Below are 22624 nucleotides of genomic sequence, written 5' to 3'. Positions count from 1 at the left end.
ATTTATATCCATTTATATATTTGCGTCTAAAATTTTTGCATCTTTTGGACATTTTCGTAAATTTACTCATACTTTTAGAAAATACTTTCAACTTTTTTTCAAATCCTAAATTTTTTTAAAATAATGCTACAGAAGGTATTTTGGATTTTTCAATTTGTCCAATGAAAAATCATTTTATAAGACGATCAAGACACCCTTAATTACTTGTAATTCAGGAAATTGATCCCTAAAAACTAATTTTCCAAAAAACTAATTCTTTCCCCTCGAAATTTCAACACAAATTTCATCGCTACCCAAACGGGCCAGAGGAAACCATCCTGGAACCAAACCTTACAGAAGAACCCCTTCTACTAGAAGAATAAAAGTAGCATCATTAAGACTATACATACACACGTCACTGATCCATTTCCCCTTTCTAAATGTTTCTAATTTAATGATAATATTCACTTAGAGCCGATTTTGCATCGCTAAATAGAACATGATAACAGGGTCAGAGCCACATACATTTTCGCCTTACAGTTGAAGCCAAAATATTACCGAGATCAAACTCCTCAACTGTACCGTGTTTAAACAAGTTTGTAGCAGAATAACAAAAGTAACTGAAACGTGCATAAAGAAAACATAGCTAACATTGCAACCCTGCATAAAGAAAACATAGCTAACATAATCACATGCTCAAATCACAACCATTAGAAAAGGATTCAATAATCATTATGTAGATTAATCATGATATGTAGGAAAATGCAATCCAAAGTTTGACAAAGGCAATTCTAGCAGGAAGATTATTCTACATTAAATTATTTGAACATTTCATAGCTTTCTGTTCATCCTGCTCATGTCCTTTATCACTATAATTAAATACCATGAGACAATTTTTTTTTTTTTTAATGATAAATTGAAGAAAACAAGGAAATAATAAATGTCCTTTGTTTTTTGTTTTTTGTTTTTTTTTTTTTTTTTTTTTTTTTTTTTTTTGGGGTATCATAGCACAGAATAATTCATGTTTATAACACAGGTTTCATGCTCAAGGCAAATGTTGGACTAAGCATTATCGCTCAAGAATGCGCTACCAGGACCCTAGCCCCCTTGACACATGTGATAAACCACATGATGAATAAGCACAACCAAGGATGCACATTTTAAAGCTTATCGGACGGTTTAGCCAAATTTGATAAACACTTGTTTTTATAGATATCATCAAGCAAAAATATGCGAGCATCTTTAATAAGTGTATGTGCATGCCTCTCTTCCCCTCTCCCTCTCCTTGTGATTTCTCTTAATTTTTAAGCATTAAAAGTTTGTAGAAAACTATGAATTTTCAGTATATCATTAATAAGCATAAAGTTTTCTGCACATTACATCAACATATTGCAACAACTCTCTATTCCGCAGCCTTTCTCTCCAAAGAGGTTGGCCATGTTTTTATGCAGACATAACATGAAAATGTTACAGAAAACAATTGACTTAAGATTTCATCAAATCAAGCATGCAGAAAACAGCACAGTCGTCCATGGTTTTAATTGCACATAATCCATAAAGAATGTACAAGCTAAAACAAATTTCTTTAATCCATAAAGAATGTACTAGCTAAAACAAATTTCTCTACCAAATTCCAGCAGTTAACACGATGCACTAGCATACACAGACTATTAGAGAACAGATCGATGTAGACACAATATCAGAGACATGGAATATGGAAAACTGTGTGATAACATTAATGCAAAAACCAATCTTCAGGGCACACAAAGTTTATTTATAAACAAGAAAACCTAATCAAATTGGGAGATAACATCAACTAAGAATTCTAATAGAGAACTGAGCTGTTAAAACCTAGCACTCACTGTTCATGAGATTAATATTTCCAATTCGTAAACCTCCATACTAGAGCACCTTTGCCCGTAAATTCAAGTAATCCTCAAGTCCCCTCTGCTAGATTAAAAAAAAAAAAACTCTCTTCAAACCATCCAATTTACATGCCAATTCTTTCCACAGGCATCTGCAAAAGAACTATTTTTGAACTCCCTAATAATGGATTCCAAGGTACTTCAAGGGTCATTCACCTAATTCACAAATCACAACCAATTCAAGAAGCCAAAGAACATCTTTTTGATGTTATAGTTCACACTCAAATTCACTCTTAGCCAATCCTAACACTATACTAAAATTTTTTGAGCTTTTTAACCAAAGTCCTAAAACCAATCACTTCACTTGAAATAAAAAATTAAAGAAATAAAAAAAGTAAAAAATTAAACAAATAAATTAATAAACTAATAATAATTGTCATCTGCAAAATGTATGTGTATAACCTCTACCGTGAAACCTTGAATCAAACTGCTCCATTTTTCCTTTTCCATCAATCTGCTCAAAACATTCACTATCAAAGTTAAAATAGATGGAGACATGGAATCCCCTTGCATCAAACTCAAGAGGCAGCAAACTTGCCATTTGCTCTTCCCTATAAAGATAATTTATAATTTTGTTGATCTTAAACAATCTCCAATCCGTTTCCTCCATTTATTGCCCTTTTTTTTTTTTTTTTCCCTCCAACACAAACCCAAAGAATTTAAATCCACATAATTTTGTGCTATCTAAATCAACTCCTCTTTTCCTTTCCTATAATCCTGTACTGCCTCATTAGAAATCAATTCAGTATCCTGAAAGTTACTCTCTCACTAAAGCTTCTTAGGATTCTGTAGTAGTATACACTAAAACCCTCTTAATCTGATAGACAGAACCTCCATCATAATTGTATATAAGCACGTAACCATAGTTATTGGCAAAAATTTCTTTGCTTTTAACCCATTTAAACAAATAAAGCAGAACTAACATTGGCATTGACCACCACATTAGCATGAAACTCCTTAAAATCTCCAATAAGTCATCCTTGATAACATTCCAATATACCTTAAAAGCTGAAACAACAAATATAAAACCATTAGGACCCAATGGAGCAGAGATTTTCTCCATGCCATTCATAGAAAATCCTCAAAATGCCTCTCTAGAAAATCCTCAAAATGTCTCTCTAACCAAAATGCCTAATCTTCTTAATTGGACTCCAATTTTGCTTCCCTCTAAACCACATCTTGGTTTTGGCTCTTAGAGTAGAGCTTCTAAAAAATCTAATAATCATTTATTCAATAGCTTCTCTGAATTGATTACACCCCCATTTATTTCCAATTTGTTAAAACAATTCCTTCTCCTCATATGATTAAGCATCTTATGAGAGAAACTTGAAATGACATCTTAATCTTATTTCTATCCAAACTGACCTTTGTTATTTTAGTATCAAGTAATTATATTTTTAATTAATAAAAGTTGTCTCCTAACTGAACAACAGAAGATTTATTTTTTCTTTTTGGAAGTATGATTTGCTGCTCTTTATCTGACAAACTAAAGACCTCCTAACACATTTTTCAGCTCTTTATTATCTATCTCAGATTAGAATGTAAGAACTGGACTCAAATATGAACGAAACATATGAATATTTGACAAGGGAAGACTCACCGAGCCGCTTATACATCATTTGGAGCAGATATCGGTGTTTCCTGAACAGATACTTGTGTTTCCTGAACAGATACCGGTGTTTCCTGAACAGATTCCGATGTGTCCTGGACAGATTCACGTATCTCCTGAACAGATTCCGATGTGTCCTGGACAGATTCACGTATCTCCTGAACAGATTCCGATGTGTCCTGGACAGATTCACGTATCTCCTGAACAGATTCCGATGTGTCCTGGACAGATTCACGTATCTCCTGAACAGATTCCTGTGGTTCCTGAACCCTGCGTTTTGCAAATGATTCCTTAAGGAGTTTTATTTCCTTCTCCACGGAAAGAAACTTGTTAGCCAATGAATGCACACTCTCCATATGTGCTTCAAATTTGCCATCCCACCACACTTCAAAGTCTTTAATTTTTTTCTCCACCACCATTCTGTTCAACCTCTCTTCCTCTTCTAGCTTGAGGCGTTGCTTTTCCAATTCCATGGAGCTCAAAACAAGACCTCCAGACCCAGTAACGTCCTTGTAAAGAGGTTCATCGAGTTGTGGACAGCGTGCTCTATATTCAGCAAAAGCTCTATTCGTTTCCTTTAAAGCCTTTCTATAGCCCTCTAAGAGATTTGCCATCACATAAAGCTCTCTCTCAAGCCTATATACCTCCATTTGTCTCTTCTGTTGCTCGTCCATCTTGGCCTTATGCAACTGATCAATCATATTATCCCGTCTCTGCAACTCAGTCAGTAAAATTTGCTGATTCATAGAAGATTCTTCACAAGCCTGCTCTTTTGCAGCACATATCATCCTAGCTTTTCCCATCAACTGCTGCATTTGCTCCAAAACCACATCAATTTCACTTGATGACTTACTATCCCAAAGGTTATCAGTCCTTAACCGCTTATTAACATTGAGAGATTGATGAGAGATATCATTGTCATGGCTAATCTCCCTCTTGTTACCATTACCAAAAAGTGATGAACTACCAGGAAGCATTCGAGTGTCATCCCTAGAGGAAAGAAAATCACTTGCAAAATGATCACGGAGCGGCATTCCTGTATTTACAGCAATTTGCGTTGTTTCCATTGCCTGAATGAGACTTGCTGAAGACAAACCATCTAGAGAAATTCCCCTCGGAGAAAGGTGAAAACCACCGTCCTGTTCATGCATTTCCTCCTCTTCCTCCTCCTCCCCCTCATCCTCTTCTTCTCCATCTTCTTCTTCTCCCTCTCCTCCTCTTCTTTCCTCCTCTTCTTCTTGTTTCCTTTCATCCTCACACCTCAAGTCCACACGTTCATCTACGAGATTACACCGCCGCAGATAAGGCTCACCCACACTGCTCTTCCCATCCAATAGCCATTGTGCAGACTCATCCTCCTTACATCCCTCAAAATCCAATAAAACATCCCCATCTTTATCCTTTTCCATATCAACTTTCTCAATAACATTATCTTGCCCGAGACTCAATTCAATATTGTGCTCCTGCAATACATGGCCCTGAATATCATCATCCCCACCCATCTTCACGTCTCCATTAGCATCCTCCTCCTCTTCATCCTCCTCCTCCTCTTCATCCTTTATATCAACCTTAACCTTATCCTCCTCTTCCCTCACAAGTAGCAACTCTTCACGCTGTGCTTTTATCAAACACTGCAAATGTGAAGCATAGTAACAACTCGTCAACTTGGGTGCCTGCGTCAACTCCTTCTCCACCATGAACCATAATAAACGAGCCCAATCAAACTTCTCCAAATTTCCCTCCTTGATTTCTTTGGTCCAATTCAAGACCTCACTCGGCATCATCCAAGTATCCTCGTGCAAAAGTATCCAATTGGAAACGAACTCCTCAATAAACGCAATTGATTCCTCTGAAACTGGCACCTCCTCTGCTGCATCCGACCCAGCAATCTTCTTCACGGGAAGCTTCAAAGCACGGGCCAAATCGGCCCGGTTGACCATAATTCGAACACCATTGACATAACTGCACCTATGGGTGTTACTGAAATTGGCAATCAATTGGGCAAGGAGATCAGTACGAATTGAACGGTCAAACTCGATATGGACGAAATCCCACAAACCCAAACGCTTCAGCAGCTTCTCGTGATTCGAAAAGTCGAGGCTTTTGGCTGGTACAAAGGGTATCGGTTTAAGGGTTTCGTTGAGAACTTCAAGCTTCTTCTGGGACTTTTTCTCCTGAGCGATCCGCTTCATAGCCATCTTCTTCCGCTTCGTGCCACGACGATAAACCGAGTTGTTGGAGGTCGTCGTCGTGGTTGTAACAGCTGGGGCGACGGCTGCAGCTGCAACGGCGACTTGGGATTCGTTGTTCCGATTCGCTTCAGACCCATCTGATTCCACTTCTTGCTGCTTTTGTTTATGGTCGATTTCAAGGGAATTTTTCTGGTCCTCTGGGTCTTGGGGGATTTTATGGTGGTCAGAGTCGTGGGGATCATGGAGTACAAAGGTTAGGGCTTTCGTGGGTTGGAACTCAGAACGTGGGTTTTCTTGCAGCTCCACCTCTTGAGGCATGTTAGGGTTTTGGGACGGTAATGGCTGGTCTTGCTCTTGGCATTCAGATTGGAGTGAAGCCGTCGTGGTGGTTGCAGAGTCTGTAGGTGCGTCCTCTGCCATGCCTTCACTAAATCTCGTAAGATGAAAACACTCGAAATATGCCCTTTCCCCTACTTCCAGGTCCAATTTATACAAAGCCAAACGAGGGAACCGCATAAAAAAAGTACAAACAACAATAAAATAACAATTTAATCTGTCTAAAAAAATTAATAATATTAAATTTTTATTTATTTAGTTATTTATTTTTATCGGTCTAACGGGCTGGAACTGGAACTGTACTGTAACGATGGCGAAGGTGCATTGAATATTTTTGCACATAAAAGTTATACCAACTAAATTAATATTAATTGGAATTAATTAATTGTTAGTAAACAAATAAAAAATAGGGGCTATTTTCACTAGGCACTTTGATCTTTAACTGTTTTAGGTACCGCTTTGAACCTAGACTTTAATTTTGAAGTTAAAAATAATAAAATTATAAAATTAGACGACCTTATACCTCTCTGCATGTTATAGTAAAGTGCATTGAATATTTTACAATAAGATTTATTTTAAAAACTAAAATATAATATAAATTAAAGTTTAAAGACTAAAATGACACAAAAAATAAAAAATTTAAAAACAAATGTACAAATATATACATGATTTAGAGATTAATATAGATAATAACTGCAAAAATAAATAATAAGAACATTACCAAAGTCTCTTTGTTTCGAAAGGTCTATTTACGTTTCTCACATTTGAAAGCATTTTTAAATATATTTGCAAAAAATAAAAAAAAATAAAAAAAGTATTTTTGAAGAGAAGAAAGTGATTGTATTCCTACGTCGACGAATTACGGGAATCATGGATTCACAAAATTTATGGTCTACAAATCAGCAAGTTGTTCATGAGACCTTCACGAACTATTTCAGTTCTTTGTTTTCATCAAAAGGTAGTCTCACTGTTCCTGAACTTAGTCACGGTCCTCAAGGACGGGTTACGGATTCTATGAACGCAGATCTCTATAAACCGTTTACTGCTGCTGAATTAAAGACCAGTTTGTTCCAAATGCATCCAACAAAAGCACAGGGTTATGATGGCTTTCCTGGTTTGTTCTTTCAAAAATATTGGCCTATCTTTGGTGACACAATCACTAGGGTGTGTTTACAAATCCTCAACGAAGATGCTGATTTTGGTGAGCTTAATCACACTCTCATTGCTCTCATTCCCAAAGTTATTGAGCCCTCCTATGTTACAGATTTTCGTCCGATCAGTTTATGTTCTGTTCTTTACAAAATGATCTCTAAAACTATTGTGAATAGACTAAAGCTCATACTACCACGGCTTATTTTGGAGGAAAAGAGTGCTTTTGTTCCAGGACGACAAATTACAGACAATGTGTTAATGGCATTTGAATTTATGCACCATATCGGTAAGACACGATCAGGTTCACATGGTCTCATGGCACTCAAACTTGACATGAGCAAGGCCTATGACAGGGTTGAGTGGGATTTTTTACGATGGATACTAAAGGAAATGGGTTTTGCTACTAAGTGGTCAGATTTAATTATGTGATGTGTCTCAAGCGTTTCTTACTCACTTTTAATAAATGGTGGTCCACTGGGTTTCATCAAGCCTACTTGTGGTTTACGTCAAGGTGACACATTATCCCCTTATCTTTTCTTATTGATCTCTGAGAGTCTCTCTAGCTTATTATGGAAATCGCAAGCATCCAATCTACTTACAGGTTTCTCAATTGCTCCAAATTCTCCAACCATTTCTCATTTATTTTTTGCTGATGACACGATTTTATTTACAAAGGCTACTAAATGAGAGTGTCAGCAGATACTTGCTTTGCTTACAACTTATGAGAAAGCATCGGGTCAAAATATTAACGTACAGAAGACAGCTGTCACCTATAGTCCAAACACCCCTGAAGCCATCCGGAGATTTGTGAATCACTCTTTTCAAATTCAGGGTACTACCAGACATGATACTTATCTTGGACTACCTTCTTTTGTTGGGAGAAGGAAAGTTGAGCTTTTTCAATTTATCAAAACAAGAGTTTGGCGTAAATTGCAAGGTTGGACTGGAAAATTGTTATCCAAGGGAGGCAAGGAAATCCTAATTAAAGCGGTTGCTCAATCCATACCGACTTACACTATGAGCTGCTTTCGATTACCAAAACGTTTAGTTAAGGATCTTACTGCTTTAATGACACGATTTTGGTGGGGCTCTTCTGTGGGTAAGCGGGGAATACCATGGATAAGTTGGTTAAAACTCACACAAACTAAGGCTAAGGGGGGTCTTGGTTTTCGGTCTTTAGCTGAGTTTAACCGTGCTCTGCTGGCAAAGCAATGTTGGAGAATTCTAAGGCTTTCTGACAGTCTATTTGCATGAGTTTTGAAAGCTAAATATTTCCCAATGAGTTCTTTATTGGAAGCAGGTAGTGGTCGTCATCCGTCACATCTTTGGCGTAGCCTCATATGGGGGCGAAGTGTTCTGGTTAGTGGAGGGATTTGGAGAGTTGGAGATGGCAAAACCATTCGAATTTATAAGGATGCTTGGTTACCAGGTGTGGGTAGTTCTCGAGACTTATCTCCTCAGATTTTAGATGATAATGCACGAGTGGAATGCCTCTTGACTATTTCTGGTGGTTGGAATTTCGACATGTTAAGTGTGGTTTTCTCTGCTGACGAAGCTGATATTATCAAAACTATTCCTATTGGCGGCCTTAGTCAAAAGGATCGTTTTGCATGGAAGCATAATTGCAATGGGGTATATACTGTAAGGTCTGGTTACTGGGAAGCAAGGAAAATTGGGGTTGGGAGTCAAATCAGTGATCCAGTAATCTACATGCTGGCACATGGTGGAAGGCTCTCTGGAGTTTAGCTATTCCGCACAAAGTGAAACTGTTTATGTGGCGTGCTTGTACTGAAGCCATCCCATGTTTCTCCTTATTACTTTCTCGACATGTAACAGATTCTGACGAATGTCCTCTTTGCTACCAAGAGGGGAAAGTGTCCTTCATGCCTTATGGGGTTGTATGCATGCGGTTCGGTTGTGGTAATATGTTGGTGTTTCCAAAGATTTAAAAAGTCGTCATTTTGATTCTTTCTCTGCCTTGTGTTCTTATGTCTTTACTACTCTATCACCTTTTCATAGAGAGAGATTTTCTTGGATGTGTTGGAGTATATGGAATAAAAGAAATGCGATTCTTCACGGTAGTTTTGTTAAATCTGATGCTCTGCTCTTGGATTCTGTTTCGCGTTTGCATTTAGAGTTTACTGAGGCAGTGCAAGGTGTTAAAAATCAAGTTCCAATTCGACACACACAGACAAGTCATCTTCAACGATGGAAACCACCACAAGGAGATAATTTCAAAATTAACGTTGATGCTGCAGTTCGGGTGGGTATCTCAAAGATTGGAATTGGTGTAGTAGTGAGAAATTCCTCTGGGGAGCTTATGGGGGCTGTGGCGAAATCTTTTGATGCTTTTTGGTCGGTGAAGTATTCCGAGCTTATGGCCATTTATGAAGGCATCTGTTTTTGTTTGGAGGTGGGTTTCTCTCAGGGAGAAGTTATAAGTGACTGTCTATATGCTGTGCATTTAGTGCAGTCTGATTTGTCAGCTGACCATCTGGATCCTTATTGCTTTATGGTAGAAAGGACACAGAAAATTTTATGGTCTTGCCCGGGCATTGTTTGTTCTTTCGAGTCCCGAAAGACTAATAATGTAGCCCACTGTCTTGCTAAATATGTCACATGTATTTCTGGTTCTGAGTACTTGCTTGAGGATGGGCCACAATGGCTTGTTGGCTTATTATGTGATGATCTGTTGTAATTTCTATTTTTTAATTAATGATATCATCCGTTTTTATTTTAAAAAAAAAAAAAAGATAAAAAAAGTGAAATTATTTTTAATAAAAAATATAAAAGCAAAATTTTATAGGATTCTTCAACAATGTTATTTATATATGGTTTTCATTTTGTACATTATCAACTCAGGCAATATTACATATTGGCGCAAGCTCCATGTATAAAGATATTTGATAAAACACTTTAATAAATATCATCTAATTTATTAAATGTTTAAATTTAATAATATACAAATTATAAAAATAATTATTCATAATTTTTCAATTTTTGTTAGCCACTGGATGTACCAAGTCAATGGTTAAGATGATTTTATTAAAAGATGTTTATTAAATATCTTGGTTATCTAGCCCTTTCCTTAAATATTTATTACATATTTGTTTATAAAATATTGTAGTTGTGGTATAGGAATTTGTACTCACAAAATAATAAAAATAATATAAAATACAAAAGATGGTGGGTTTAACTTTTCATTTAAAGAATCTAACCAACTTTTTTTTTATTTTAAAAGTAAATCATGCTTAATTTTTTTTTAGATTTGTTGTCATTCGTATTTAACCCGTCAAGTTAGAGCAGAATTTGTCAATTTCTCTCTCCTCTGCAGCATACTAAGTAGTAAAGATGCCCTATACAGCTTGTAAAGAAATTTTAACCATATCCCTTAAAAATCAATTTATAAGCAAAAATAAATAAATAATTTTTTTTAGGAAAAAAATTAAATAAAATATATAAATGTTACGAAAGATTATTCTATCATACTAACTTCATCCCTATAGAGAAAAATATTGATTATTATTGAAAATCCTGGAAAAGCCTAGAAAGGGGGTTTAATACACTTTTTTAAAACTACGCTATTTCTTTTGGCAACTACATATTAAGGAACTCGCAAAACATACCTCTACTTCAAATTTTATTTTTACTACAGACTCAAAAAAAAAATATATATATATATACATATATATGGCGGCAATCAAGGACTTAATCCTCCTACAATAAATATAAATAAAACAAATAAATTCAATAGCACTCAATCCTCCCAAACTAGATAATATAAAATAGTAAAGTACAAGATTTAAATGACAGTAAAATAAAAATAAGGCATATAGATATTTTATGTAGAAACCTTATATGAGTAAAATTATAGGTACTAGCTATGAACTCTAATATCTAAAGGAATCAAGAAAGGAAAAACCATACAGTTACACAATCTTATCCTAAATGTTATAAATAATACCAGCATTCCTAACCATCGTGATAATGAGTGACTTGATCTACTAACTTTGAATGCTGTGGCCTTAAGCCTAAATCACTGCAGTGACCACTACTTGCAAGGATGATATTGCAGCTTTATCTTCCAGACATCCTTCACAAGGATCAAACCCTCCACCACTATCATAACGGTCTTTCTTGAAAAGATACAGCTCCACTACCGACGCAACGGTGTTCCTAGTTCTTACTTTGGATTTTGTGGGAGAGAAAGTCGACAAACTTCCCTAGTTAGCCACAATTGAAAACTTTTTGTTTTGGAGTTATAAAGAGCCCATAGATCAAATCCAAACATTATTTATTGATTATCTTCATCATTCTTTGATCCTTTCCACATTTTTGTAGATCATTTTATTAGCCACTGGATGTACCATATCAATGGTTAAGATGATTTTATTAAAAGATGTTTATTAATTATCTTGGTTATCTAGCCCTTTCCTCAAATATTTATTATTGTTTATAAAATATTGTAGTTATGGTATAGGAATTTGTACACACAAAATAATAAAAATAATATAAAATACAAAAGATGGTGGGTTTAACTTATCATTTAAAGAATCTAACCAACTTTTTTTTTATTTTAAAAGTAAATCATGATTAATTTTTTTTAGATTTGTTGTCATTCGTATTTAACCCGTCAAGTTAGAATCATACGTAGCATCTCTACAAGCGGAATTTGTCAATTTCTCTCTCCTATGCAGCATACTAAGTAGTAAAGATGCCCTATATAGCTTGTAAATAAATTTTAACCATATACCTTAAAAATCAATTTATAAGCAAAAATAAATACATAATTTTTTTAGGAAAAAAGTTAAATAAAATATATAAATGTTACGAAAGATTATTCTATCATACTAATTTCATCCCTATAGAGAAAAATATTGATTATTATTGAAAATCCTGGAAAAGCCTAGAAAGGAGGTTTAATATAGTTTTTTAAAACTACGCTATTTCTTTTGACAACTATATATTAAGGAATTCGCAAAGCATACCTCTACTTCAAATTTTATTTTCACTGCAAATTAAAAAAAAAAAAAAAATATATATATATATATATATGACACCAATCAAGGACTTAATCCTCCTACAATAAATATAAATAAAATATCAATTCGATCCTTCGATTGGATCGGGGGCAAATGCCTATGAAAAGATCGCTTGGATTTAAGAAAGAATCGCTTGGATTTATCCATGGTTTGTTTATTCCTTATCTCGAAAATCCTACTCCTATTTCAATCGGATCAAAACAAAAACGATCAAAAATGATTCAGAATTAATTAATAAATAGGATTTGTTTATATTTAATATATGTTATAGAAATGGTAATGTTATATATAATATGTCGTTTTTCACCTTCCTTGGATTGGAAGGCAGATACGGAGGCGATCGGTTCAATCTATTTCTTTATTTCACTGTGAATCGTATGTTTGTAACAAAAGGTACAGAATTTTCTCAATTCCAATCGACCGGGCGTATTATGTCGATTCTTTTGAGTAATATATCTGGAAATGCCCATTGATTTTTTATTAACATGGTTTTGAACACAAGCGGTACATTCCAAAATAACCGTTACTTGTACATCTTTACCCTTGGGCGTGAACCTCCTTTGGGTTTTTGACTGACTCCATTTTTCTATTTTCCAATTCGAAGGGAAGAAGAAAGGAACGAAAAAAAAAAAAAATAGAAGTTGCTAACTCGAAATAAAATTATGAAAGATTTCCTTTCAATTTCAATCAATCAATAATCACTATAATAATAATAAGAAATATAATGATTTCTGACTTTATTTAATTTACACTTTATAATAAATACAAATCGCTGTACAGTATTTCATTTAAGTATCTTGTATGATATTGTTGCTACAGCCATCACATTTCCATTTATAAAAAAACAAAAAGAAGAGAAGGAGAGGGATTAGTCATAGATATTTGATTGTATCTCTAATCTTCTTCCCACCCCACCCGCCACACACCCCCCCCCCCCCCCCCGCCCCCCATCTCACTAACTAGAATGAAAAAAAAGGAAATATCAACGCATTCGGAAATAAACGATTGATCTCTATCAATAAACCCGCTAAAGGCCCGAACCATAGAGTATTTACTACCGGTGCCACGGAGAGGTATATTTTTAGATCTCGCATTGAAAATCCTCCTTCTTTATTCATTATTGTAATTTTATTCTAAAATGTTTTACATAATGGTAGTACATATATGACCCGATGTGTATATGTAGTTAATGACTGACCACTTGTATTTGTACGTAGAATCCCTAATTCAAATTGAAATGTACAACGATTCAGTACAGTAGTCAGTACAGTAGATAGTTGATATTCATTTTCTTAAAACAAAAAAATAAGTCCCTTTTTACTAAAAATAGTAAAGTATAAAATTTAAATGACAGCAAAATGAAAATCAGGCATATAGATATTTTATGTTGAAACTTTATATGAGAAAAATTATAGGTACTAGCTATGAACTCTAATATAAAAAAGTATTAAGAAAGGAAAAACCATACAGTTACACAGTCTTATCCTAAATGTTATAAATAATACCAGCATTCCTAACCATCGTGATAATGAGTGACTTGATCTGCTAACTTTGAATGCTGTGGCCTTAAGTCTAAACCGCTGCAGTGACCACTACTTGCAAGGATGATATTGCAGCTTTATCTTCCAGACATCCTTCACAAGGATCAAACCCCCCACCACTATCATAACGGTCTTTCTTGAAAAGATACAGCTCCACTACCGACGCAACGGTGTTCCTAGTTCTTACTTTGGATTTTGTGGGAGAGAAATTCGACAAACTTCCCTAGTTAGCCACAATTGAAAACTTTTTGTTTTGGAGTTATAAAGAGCCCATAGATCAAATCCAAACATTATTTATTGATTATCTTCATCATTCTTTGATCCTTTCCACATTTTTGTAAGTATTATTTATGGACTATCATTAGGTTTCTTTTTTTGTTTTTCACACTCATGCTCAATAAGAGAAACCCATAGGTTATTGTTCTTTGAATACGTTTAGGCAATCCCTTCATCATATATGTGTTGATAGTCTTGAGGAGGAGTTTGCTTATGAGAAAAACTGTTGTGATGATGGTGGAGCTATACCTTTACAATGAAGATCATTATAACAGTGGTGGAGTTTTGATCCTTGCGAAAGAGGTTTAAAGGATGGTTGGTGTGATGCTCATCCCTGCAAGGAACATTTTTTGCAAAGGAAGTACAGTCATCATTGCAGAGTGGGAAATTTAATCGCCTACTATATAAATGGCTAGGGATGTTGGGTATCATCTCTTACTCTTAGATTATATGTGCCATATGATTCCTTTCTTAGTGAATTTTTAGACTAAAGGTGATTTCTAACATCTGTGATTTTTTCCATTTATGGTTTCCATGTAAAAGTTTGCAATTAATTTTTACTTTTTGTCATTTGAATTTCTACATTTATCGTCTTTATTTATATCTTATGTGAAAGGACTAATTCCTCCATTGCTATTATATATATATATACATATATATTATACTGTGTGTGGAATTTACATTTATAGTTTGGTGGTATGAAGATATGCTTTTGAAGCATGCATAGTGTCACAGGCACAGACTTTTGTGTAACAACCATGCCTGTGCAGCACCCTGAGGCATCCCCTACCACCAGGGGTTAGCCTTATCTATAATACATGTGGATTGGTTTCACCTTACCTTGAGCTCATCAAGGCAATGACATACAGCTTCTATCCAGTTGGTGATGCAATGGAATATCTCTCTTTCATGGTCAAGTCCAGGACCAGCGACAAGCTCCCCAAACAGAACTAGGTCAGCATGCTTGACTCCAAAATAACGGCCATACTGCACCTCGTATTACACATAATGACTGCAAGCCATTCATGACCCACCCTCATTTGGGGACCAATCAACCAATCATTAAGGCTGCTAAAGCCACAAAAAGCGAGTCGCGACACTCACACCTACCTAATTCGTGCACACCATTATCTGTGGGAAGGCGACTAGTTTACCCTAAGATTGCCCAGTGCCACTACCTTGTTACCATACCTATTCTACCTCAATCCTTAAAGAGGTCCTCAAGGTGGACACCCAGGAGTGGGTGTGAGTGCTTGGGTGGTTACAGAGGCAATCAGCACACACCCCATCATCCTATTTAGTTAGATCCCACCATCTATGATTAGAATGGTTGGCAAATAGAACAAACAAGGCTCCCAAATGAACCTGCTCTGATACCACTTTGTCACGGTCTCAGAGTTTTGTGTAATAGCCATGCCCATGTGGCACCCCAAGTGTCCCATAGCACCTAAGATCAGCCTTATCCATAATACACATTGACTAGTTTTGCGCTACCTTAGGCTTATTAGGGGAACTACTTGTCGCTTCCAACTAGAGTTGGTGTTGCAATGGAACATCACTCCTTCATAGTCAAGTCCAAGACTACTGAAAAGCTTCTCAAATTAAACCGGTCATCATGCTTGACTCTAAAAGGATGACCATACTACACCATCTCCTACGCTTCATTACTGTATGTCATTCATGACCAACCTTCGTCCAGGGACTAGTCAACCAAACATTAAGGCTGTCATTGCCATTAAAGCAAGTCATGACAATAGGCTTTTGCAGGTTTCTTTGTATTTAGCTACAAGAAGAAGAATAAAATTTAGAAAAGCCTATTCACCTTGTTTGAACACATTTGAATCATTGTTCAAATAATTTCAAGCAGTATTCTAATGATTAACCACAATTCAAGTCTTTGGCAATGCAGCTTGATTGATTTCATAAGTACATGGATCGTTCCAGTAATAAAGTAATTAAGAAGAGTATTGTTTTAATGACGATTGATTAGACTCGCTAACTATGCCGATTACCATAATAATCGTAACCCAAATTTATTTAAGCTAATTACTAACTAGTAACGTAATACTAAATATTAACGTAATACAATGGAGATAGTTAGAAAGAATAGGCACACATCAATGATTATGTGAGGGAATCTATGAATTCAATTATCTAGGAGATTTGTTTCACTTAGAACTTGATGTGACTATCTACTTGGTAATTAATAATTAACTCTACTCCAATTATGAACATAGAGTTTCTAAATTCACTCATTCCCTTCCTTAATGTAAGCAAGATATAGAAAATTATTTAAAATGAAATTTCTTCCTAATTCTACCAATTAACCATGCAATTAAGTCCTCTTTCAATTACGAAGCTAAATTGGTTCCTTAACCTCAATTGAAACCTAGATTTAGGTTACCCAAGCCTAATATAGCTTTCTCAAGCTCTAAGTTATGTTTTCCTAGTAACCAATTTGCAAATTATGCTTTCTTAAACTAAGATTCAAAAACCTAAACAAAACCTAACTAACTTCTTATTCTAATTAGGTGTATTTATCAATTAAACCAAGGAAACACAAATAATTGAAAAGGAATTAAATTATCAATCAAATTATATCATTACAATAAAAAGCTACATCGAGGCCCTAGATAAAAAATGTAGCACATATTTACAGATATAAACAAAGCTCAAATATAATACAAAGAGAATTCCTTTTTAACAATCATATTTATACTAAATTCAAGAAATCGCTACACAAATTAAGAGAAAGAATAGAAAGATTAGAGAAATTTAGGAGATGAAGGCCCTTGATGCTCCAATTCCTTGGTATTTCCAAGCAAATCTCCATATCCTAGAGCTTCTCTCTCTAAAACGTGCTTTCTTTCTCTAAATTTGGTGGTGTGGTGTCTAATCTTCAAAAGTTTTCCTAGGGCTTCTCTTTCTAAAATGCGATATTCTTCTCTAAAAGGCTCCAAGCTCTCTATTTGTGTGAATATGTCTATTTATATAAATCCTACCCTCCATGTTCAACATAATACCAAAACTCTACATCTTTTACTCTAATCACCATAAGATTTTTTCAAATAGTCTATATCAAGTCATATCTTCCATTAGAATACAAGATTTGGGCTCCAAGTAGACAAAATCCAAGGAAATAAGGCCTTTGGGGGAGCTTGGGTATGCACACACCCTACCATCTGACAGAAGGGTGTGGTAGTGGCACGACCACTCTTTTAGAAAAGTGCACAGACCACCTTTGCTATCTATGATGTGTATTGCTCCTCAAAGTGGCCTGTACTCCTCGTTGCTTAGAGTTTACACACCCAAAACTTAATCTCCATACAATAGTGGGTCTTGAGGCTCTTCTTTGACTATTTCTTGACTCAAAACATGGCTGGAAACTAAGATGATGCCTTGAAAATAATCATTTCTTACTTTACCTTGGCTTTTAAGATAAAAAGCTTCCAAAATAACTTTAAAACTTCATAATTGAGCAATATTCTTTATTTTCTACAATTGAAACTCTTATTACAAAAACACACAAAACATATCAAATATCACAAAAAACTTGAGAAAACGAACAATTAATTAAGCTAAAATTGATTAGATTAGTGACTCTAAATCTCACTAATAACATCCCAAAACTTAACTATTCGCTTGCCCTACAGTAAAAGACCACTTATTCAAACAAAAAAACAACTAAGCTACTAAAAATAAAACTTGAAAAACCAACTTAAAAGCATTTTGTTCAAAACTTGAAAAACTTTAAGGATAAGTAGATAATGTGATATGGTGGCCTTTAAACTTTAGAATAAGCAGATAATTTAATATGGTGGCCTCTAAACTTTCTCTTTTATTAATTGCAATGGCCAAAATAATTTCAAGATAATAATGCAACCCAACATCTATATTCCATTTAACAAATTATCACTTTTACGTGTGTGTATGTGTGTGTGTGTGTGTAGCCAATTAATTCACTCAATGTCATACTCTTGAATAAACTCAATATTAACTAAGGCATTAAAATTTTAAGATTTTAAACTTCATATGAGTACATAACCTAATGATTTCCACTAATATAGACTATATGCAATACCTTGAATTGAAAGGTCTTTCATGGCTTGTAATAACAAGGCTAAAGGGAGAGAGGCTCATAAAAAGAAATGGAATGGAAAAATAAAAACTATAAGAAAACTTAGATTAAAAATCTATGATTATATGCTTGAATGCCATGTACTCCTCTCACACTCACTTTCCATTTTCCTTGCTTATAGCATTTAACATTTTTTTCTTCAAACTCTCAGTCTCTCAAGCTTCCACTCAAACTTTTAAAAGCTTGGGGTTAAGCTTCTTTCTTAGCAAATACTTAACAATTTTCTAACCAAATTCATGTAGGCTTTTTTCTTATAGGAAAGTTTTACGAATTTATTAGAAAACTATAAAGACTCTTTTTTTTTTCTTTTTTTTTTCTAGAATACTATGCTGATTGATGATCACCATAACTTAAATTCGTAGTAAAATTAGCCAAAAACTTAATTGTTTTGATTTTTATAAGCGCACAGATTGTTCAAGTAATAAAGTAAACTGAGTATCGTCCCATGAGGATTGATTTGTCTTTGTGTAAATTCTATTTTAGCTCAGTACTAGAGATGTTCACCAATTAATTTTATTTAGGATGTCAAAAATCAAGAGTAATTCAAATTAAACTTTGAACTAAATTAACAAGTGAAATGAAAAATAAAAGTAAACACCACATAAATGCTTTTGAAAACTACAAATAAAAGCTTTAAAACCTTGACTTCACTTGGACCAAAACATGACTACTTAATTTGGTTTAATTTTTTCTCCAATTATCAACAAAGGTTTTTAATTTCATTCACTCCCTCTATTAAGGCAAGCAAAATATATGAAAATTGATTTAAATTGGAATTTCATCCTAATTCAACCAATTAACCGTTCGATTAATTTCCTATCCAATAACCTTAGCTAAATTGGTTCTCACAAACTCAATTAAATTAGATTAAGGTTGCTTAAGACCAAAGTAGGCTATCTCAAGCTTGCATTAACCTTTAAGTTGTGTATTCCTAGCTCTCGATATACTAGATTAGCCTTGCCCAAACTTTAATTTTTCGATCTAGATAACACCAAACGAAATTCTCATTTTAATTAGATTTATGTTTCAATTAACCTAAGGAAACACAAATAACTAGAAAGAAATTAAAATATAAACAAACCAAATTAATTCATCATAATAAAGATCAAAGCTACATTAAGGCCCTAATATAAAAACAAAAAATAAAAATAAAAACCAAATAGAATCCCAAATATCTAACTATCTTTGCAAAATTTAAGAATTTTATCACAAAACAACAAAGAAATTAAGAGTATAGATAGAGAAGAAGAGAAATCACAATAGATGATGATTCCTCTAAGCAAAACCCAAAGCCCTAGGTTCTCCAAGAACCCCGAACAACTAGAGCTTCTCTCTCTAAAGAGACCTTGGTAGATAATCTTTTCAATAATGATGTGTAGCCTCTCTTTAGCCTTGCCCTTTTAAGAGAAATATATAGCCACCTTCTTAAGAGCTTCTCTAATCCTTACCTTAAAGAACTTAGTCTCCATCCTTTGATCTCCATCGTGGCTAGCTAGAAAAAATAGGCATGTGCAAGTCATATGCCTCATTCAAGACCATGCACTGAGATCTAAGAATCCACACTTAGCCAAAACTGAGTCACATATACAAACCTTGAGCTCTAACAATTTACACTTAGCCAAAATTGAGCCACATATATAAGGGGAATTAGGTTTGGGCTTGTTCACTTCATGAAGTGAAATGTAGACACCTCTTTCACTTGGTGCTTAATAAAGCCTTGGCATGTGCACTTTCTCAATGAAGTATGCATGTCGGGCTTGCTGTCTTCTAACTCTTTGGAGATAAAAAGTGGCATGTGCACTTCACCAGGTAAATTGCGCATGCCCAAAAATCATTCCTTAGGGTTTTATGTTCAATTCTTTTGCTTAGCTCTCAATAGTTAACTCATTTATGTTCCAAAACTTCAACCTTTAGAAAACAATCTTCAGAAAACTCAATTGAAGCTCTTACTACAAAAAGAGAACAAAACATATAAAAAATAACAAAAAGCTTGAAAAATCAAACAAATAATTAAACTTAAATAAGTTAGACCAATGAGCAAATTGCTCACTAATCACACACTTAAACTTAAATATTTACTTGTCCTCAAGAAAAATACCACTTATTCAAAACAAAACAACTAAACTATTAAAAAACAGACAAACTTAAAAGCTATAGCTTAAAAACCAACAAACTTAAAACCACTAAAAAAACAACTTTAAGAAACTTCTTAAAAACCATTTAACATTTTAAAATTTGAAAATGAATAGCAAGCAATATAATTATGAGTGCCTTAGAAAATTCAATCTATAATAGACAAATAACTTCAAAGTAAATATGCAACCCAATGACCTATTTTTTGTTTTACAAGTTATTGTTCCCAAAATGTATGTGTCTGTGTATGCAAAATCAATTTCAACAATCAATATCATGCACTTTAATAAGTGTACACTAATTAAGGCCTTAAATTTAGAACTTACTTTCTTGTGCTTAACATGACCAAAATCACTCTACTAATGTAGATTAAATGCAAAACTTGGATCAAAAAGACTTTAAATGCTTGTAATGTTAAGACCAAATGGAGATAGCCTAATAGAGGGAAAAGGAAAGGGAAAATTAATAAATACTAGAAGAAAAAAAAAACATAGAATTAAAAATTCCTTGATTATATGCTCAAATATCATAATTCTTCTCATACTCATTTCCCTCTTCTTCATTTTCAACAACTCTTCTCCACACTCTCCATTTCATAAGCTACCATTCTAACATTAACAAAAATTTAGGTTTTGCTTTAAATCTTAGCAAAACACTTATAATATACCCCACTAATAAATTTGTATGTGCTTTTCTTATTATTAAGAAAGTCAAAACTATTTTTACTTCATTTACTTTTCTTTTTCTTTTTTTTCTTTTTCTTTCTTCTTTAGAAAGCTACATCCCCAAAACTTATTATTTTTATTTTTTATTTTTGTCTTTTAAAGGGGATGAAGACAATTCATTCATTTTTCTTTTAGAAAATTCATTCATTTTTCTTTTTCATACCCCCCCCCCCCAAAAAAAAAAGTCTTTTGACAAGAATTTTCTTGATTAAGCACCGCACATAAAATCTGATTTATTATCACTAAGCCCAATTTGAACATTCTCACTCACCAAAAGCTCAAATGCCTAAATAGACGCAAAAATTTAAAACCTCTTAACTCTAAACTTCGTTCCCCAAATATTTCGAATTTCATCTTCCTTATAAAACATGTCACAAGCACATATTCATAAAGACTTTAGTAAAAAGCTTTCTAAAAAACATGTGAGGGTGGAATAAAATCATATTTAAGGCTTAATAAGGTAGGCCATTTATGTTAAATAAGAAAAAGGCTATAAAATATTCAACTAAGTGCATTTTTAAATGGCTTAAATGGATATTAAAGGTAATAAAATGATATTAGGATAGCTTGAAAGGCCTAAACACTTAAATAAAGATATTTACATGAAGCTGGAAAGTTAACAATGTAGGAATAGCTTCTCTGATAACTCAAGCAGAGTTAGTTTTTGATTCCCTGGCCTAGCGTAACCTAGGTAAATGTTTCACTTTGGATATAGCAATTCTAGTTCCTACTCCAGCCATGGTAGCTTTTGATCTAGGCTTTTTAGATAGTTCACTCGATCTTGCTTCGGATCATACTGACTTTCATGTTAAAACTCTACTCTTTGGCTTTAGAGCTTAAATAGCTCCTTTTTGGAGGTTTTTGGCTTTTTCCTTTTTAAGTTTTAAAATGAGGTTTGGAACTATAGCGTTAGGTTTTTGAATTTTCTTTTCGAGAGAGCTCTTTAAGCTCAGCTCTTGATGCTTATAACCTTATGATATAGTTCAGTTCACACTCGCATGGTCTCCGTCCTCCGTCCCTTTCAATTATTAGTAGGGACTTGTGCCTTCACTCGGTCGCTATGGGTATGCCATCAAATACCCTCCTCAAAGTTCTATAAATAGAGTGCTTTTAGTTAGTGTTCTCAAATCCTAAATCCCTATAGTCTTCAGCAAGTGGAGGATGAAGTAAATTTCTACATTTATTTCACAAGAGCTTGTTTAGTTCTTAACCTACTTGCAAACACTTATTTAAGAATTTTTTTTTACTTGTTGACTGAAATTTTCTAATAAGGAGATTGACCATCGATACCACCAAAATGACATCAAGTGTAAGGGAAACAAAAGACGCACCCCTCAAAGCCTCATTAACATAGAAAAACCAACTCCTACTTGTTTTTTTAAACTACCAAAAGCTCTTAGCTGTAAAACTATACTATAATAAAGGCTAAAGGGCATTACTTGACTAAAAGACTATTCATATTATGGGGAGCTTTCCCTTCCAACATCTAGCTTAAAATAAAAAGCATGAATACATATAGTAGCTACCTCGGGAGAGGAATGAGAGTAATGTTAGTTAGTTCCGTAAAGGTAACTGC

The 22624-nt window shown here is 34.2% G+C and overlaps 1 protein-coding gene across 1 annotated transcript; it reads right to left on the bottom strand.

The window, feature by feature from the left end:
• Positions 1-320: 320 nt before the first annotated feature.
• LOC107417158 (uncharacterized) lies at positions 321-6206 on the bottom strand. Its single transcript, XM_016025743.4, has 2 exons — positions 3505-6206; positions 321-639 (listed from the first exon to the last, which is right to left on the bottom strand). Exon 1 carries the CDS (start codon positions 6123-6125, stop codon positions 3513-3515), a length of 2613 nt encoding a protein of 870 aa, XP_015881229.3. The 5' UTR covers positions 6126-6206; the 3' UTR covers positions 321-639; positions 3505-3512.
• Positions 6207-22624: the final 16418 nt, after the last annotated feature.

This window comes from Ziziphus jujuba, chromosome 4 (assembly GCF_031755915.1).
Source record: "Ziziphus jujuba cultivar Dongzao chromosome 4, ASM3175591v1".
NCBI classification, from domain to species: Eukaryota; Viridiplantae; Streptophyta; class Magnoliopsida; order Rosales; family Rhamnaceae; genus Ziziphus; species Ziziphus jujuba.
This window is presented reverse-complemented; position numbering and strand designations above follow the sequence as displayed.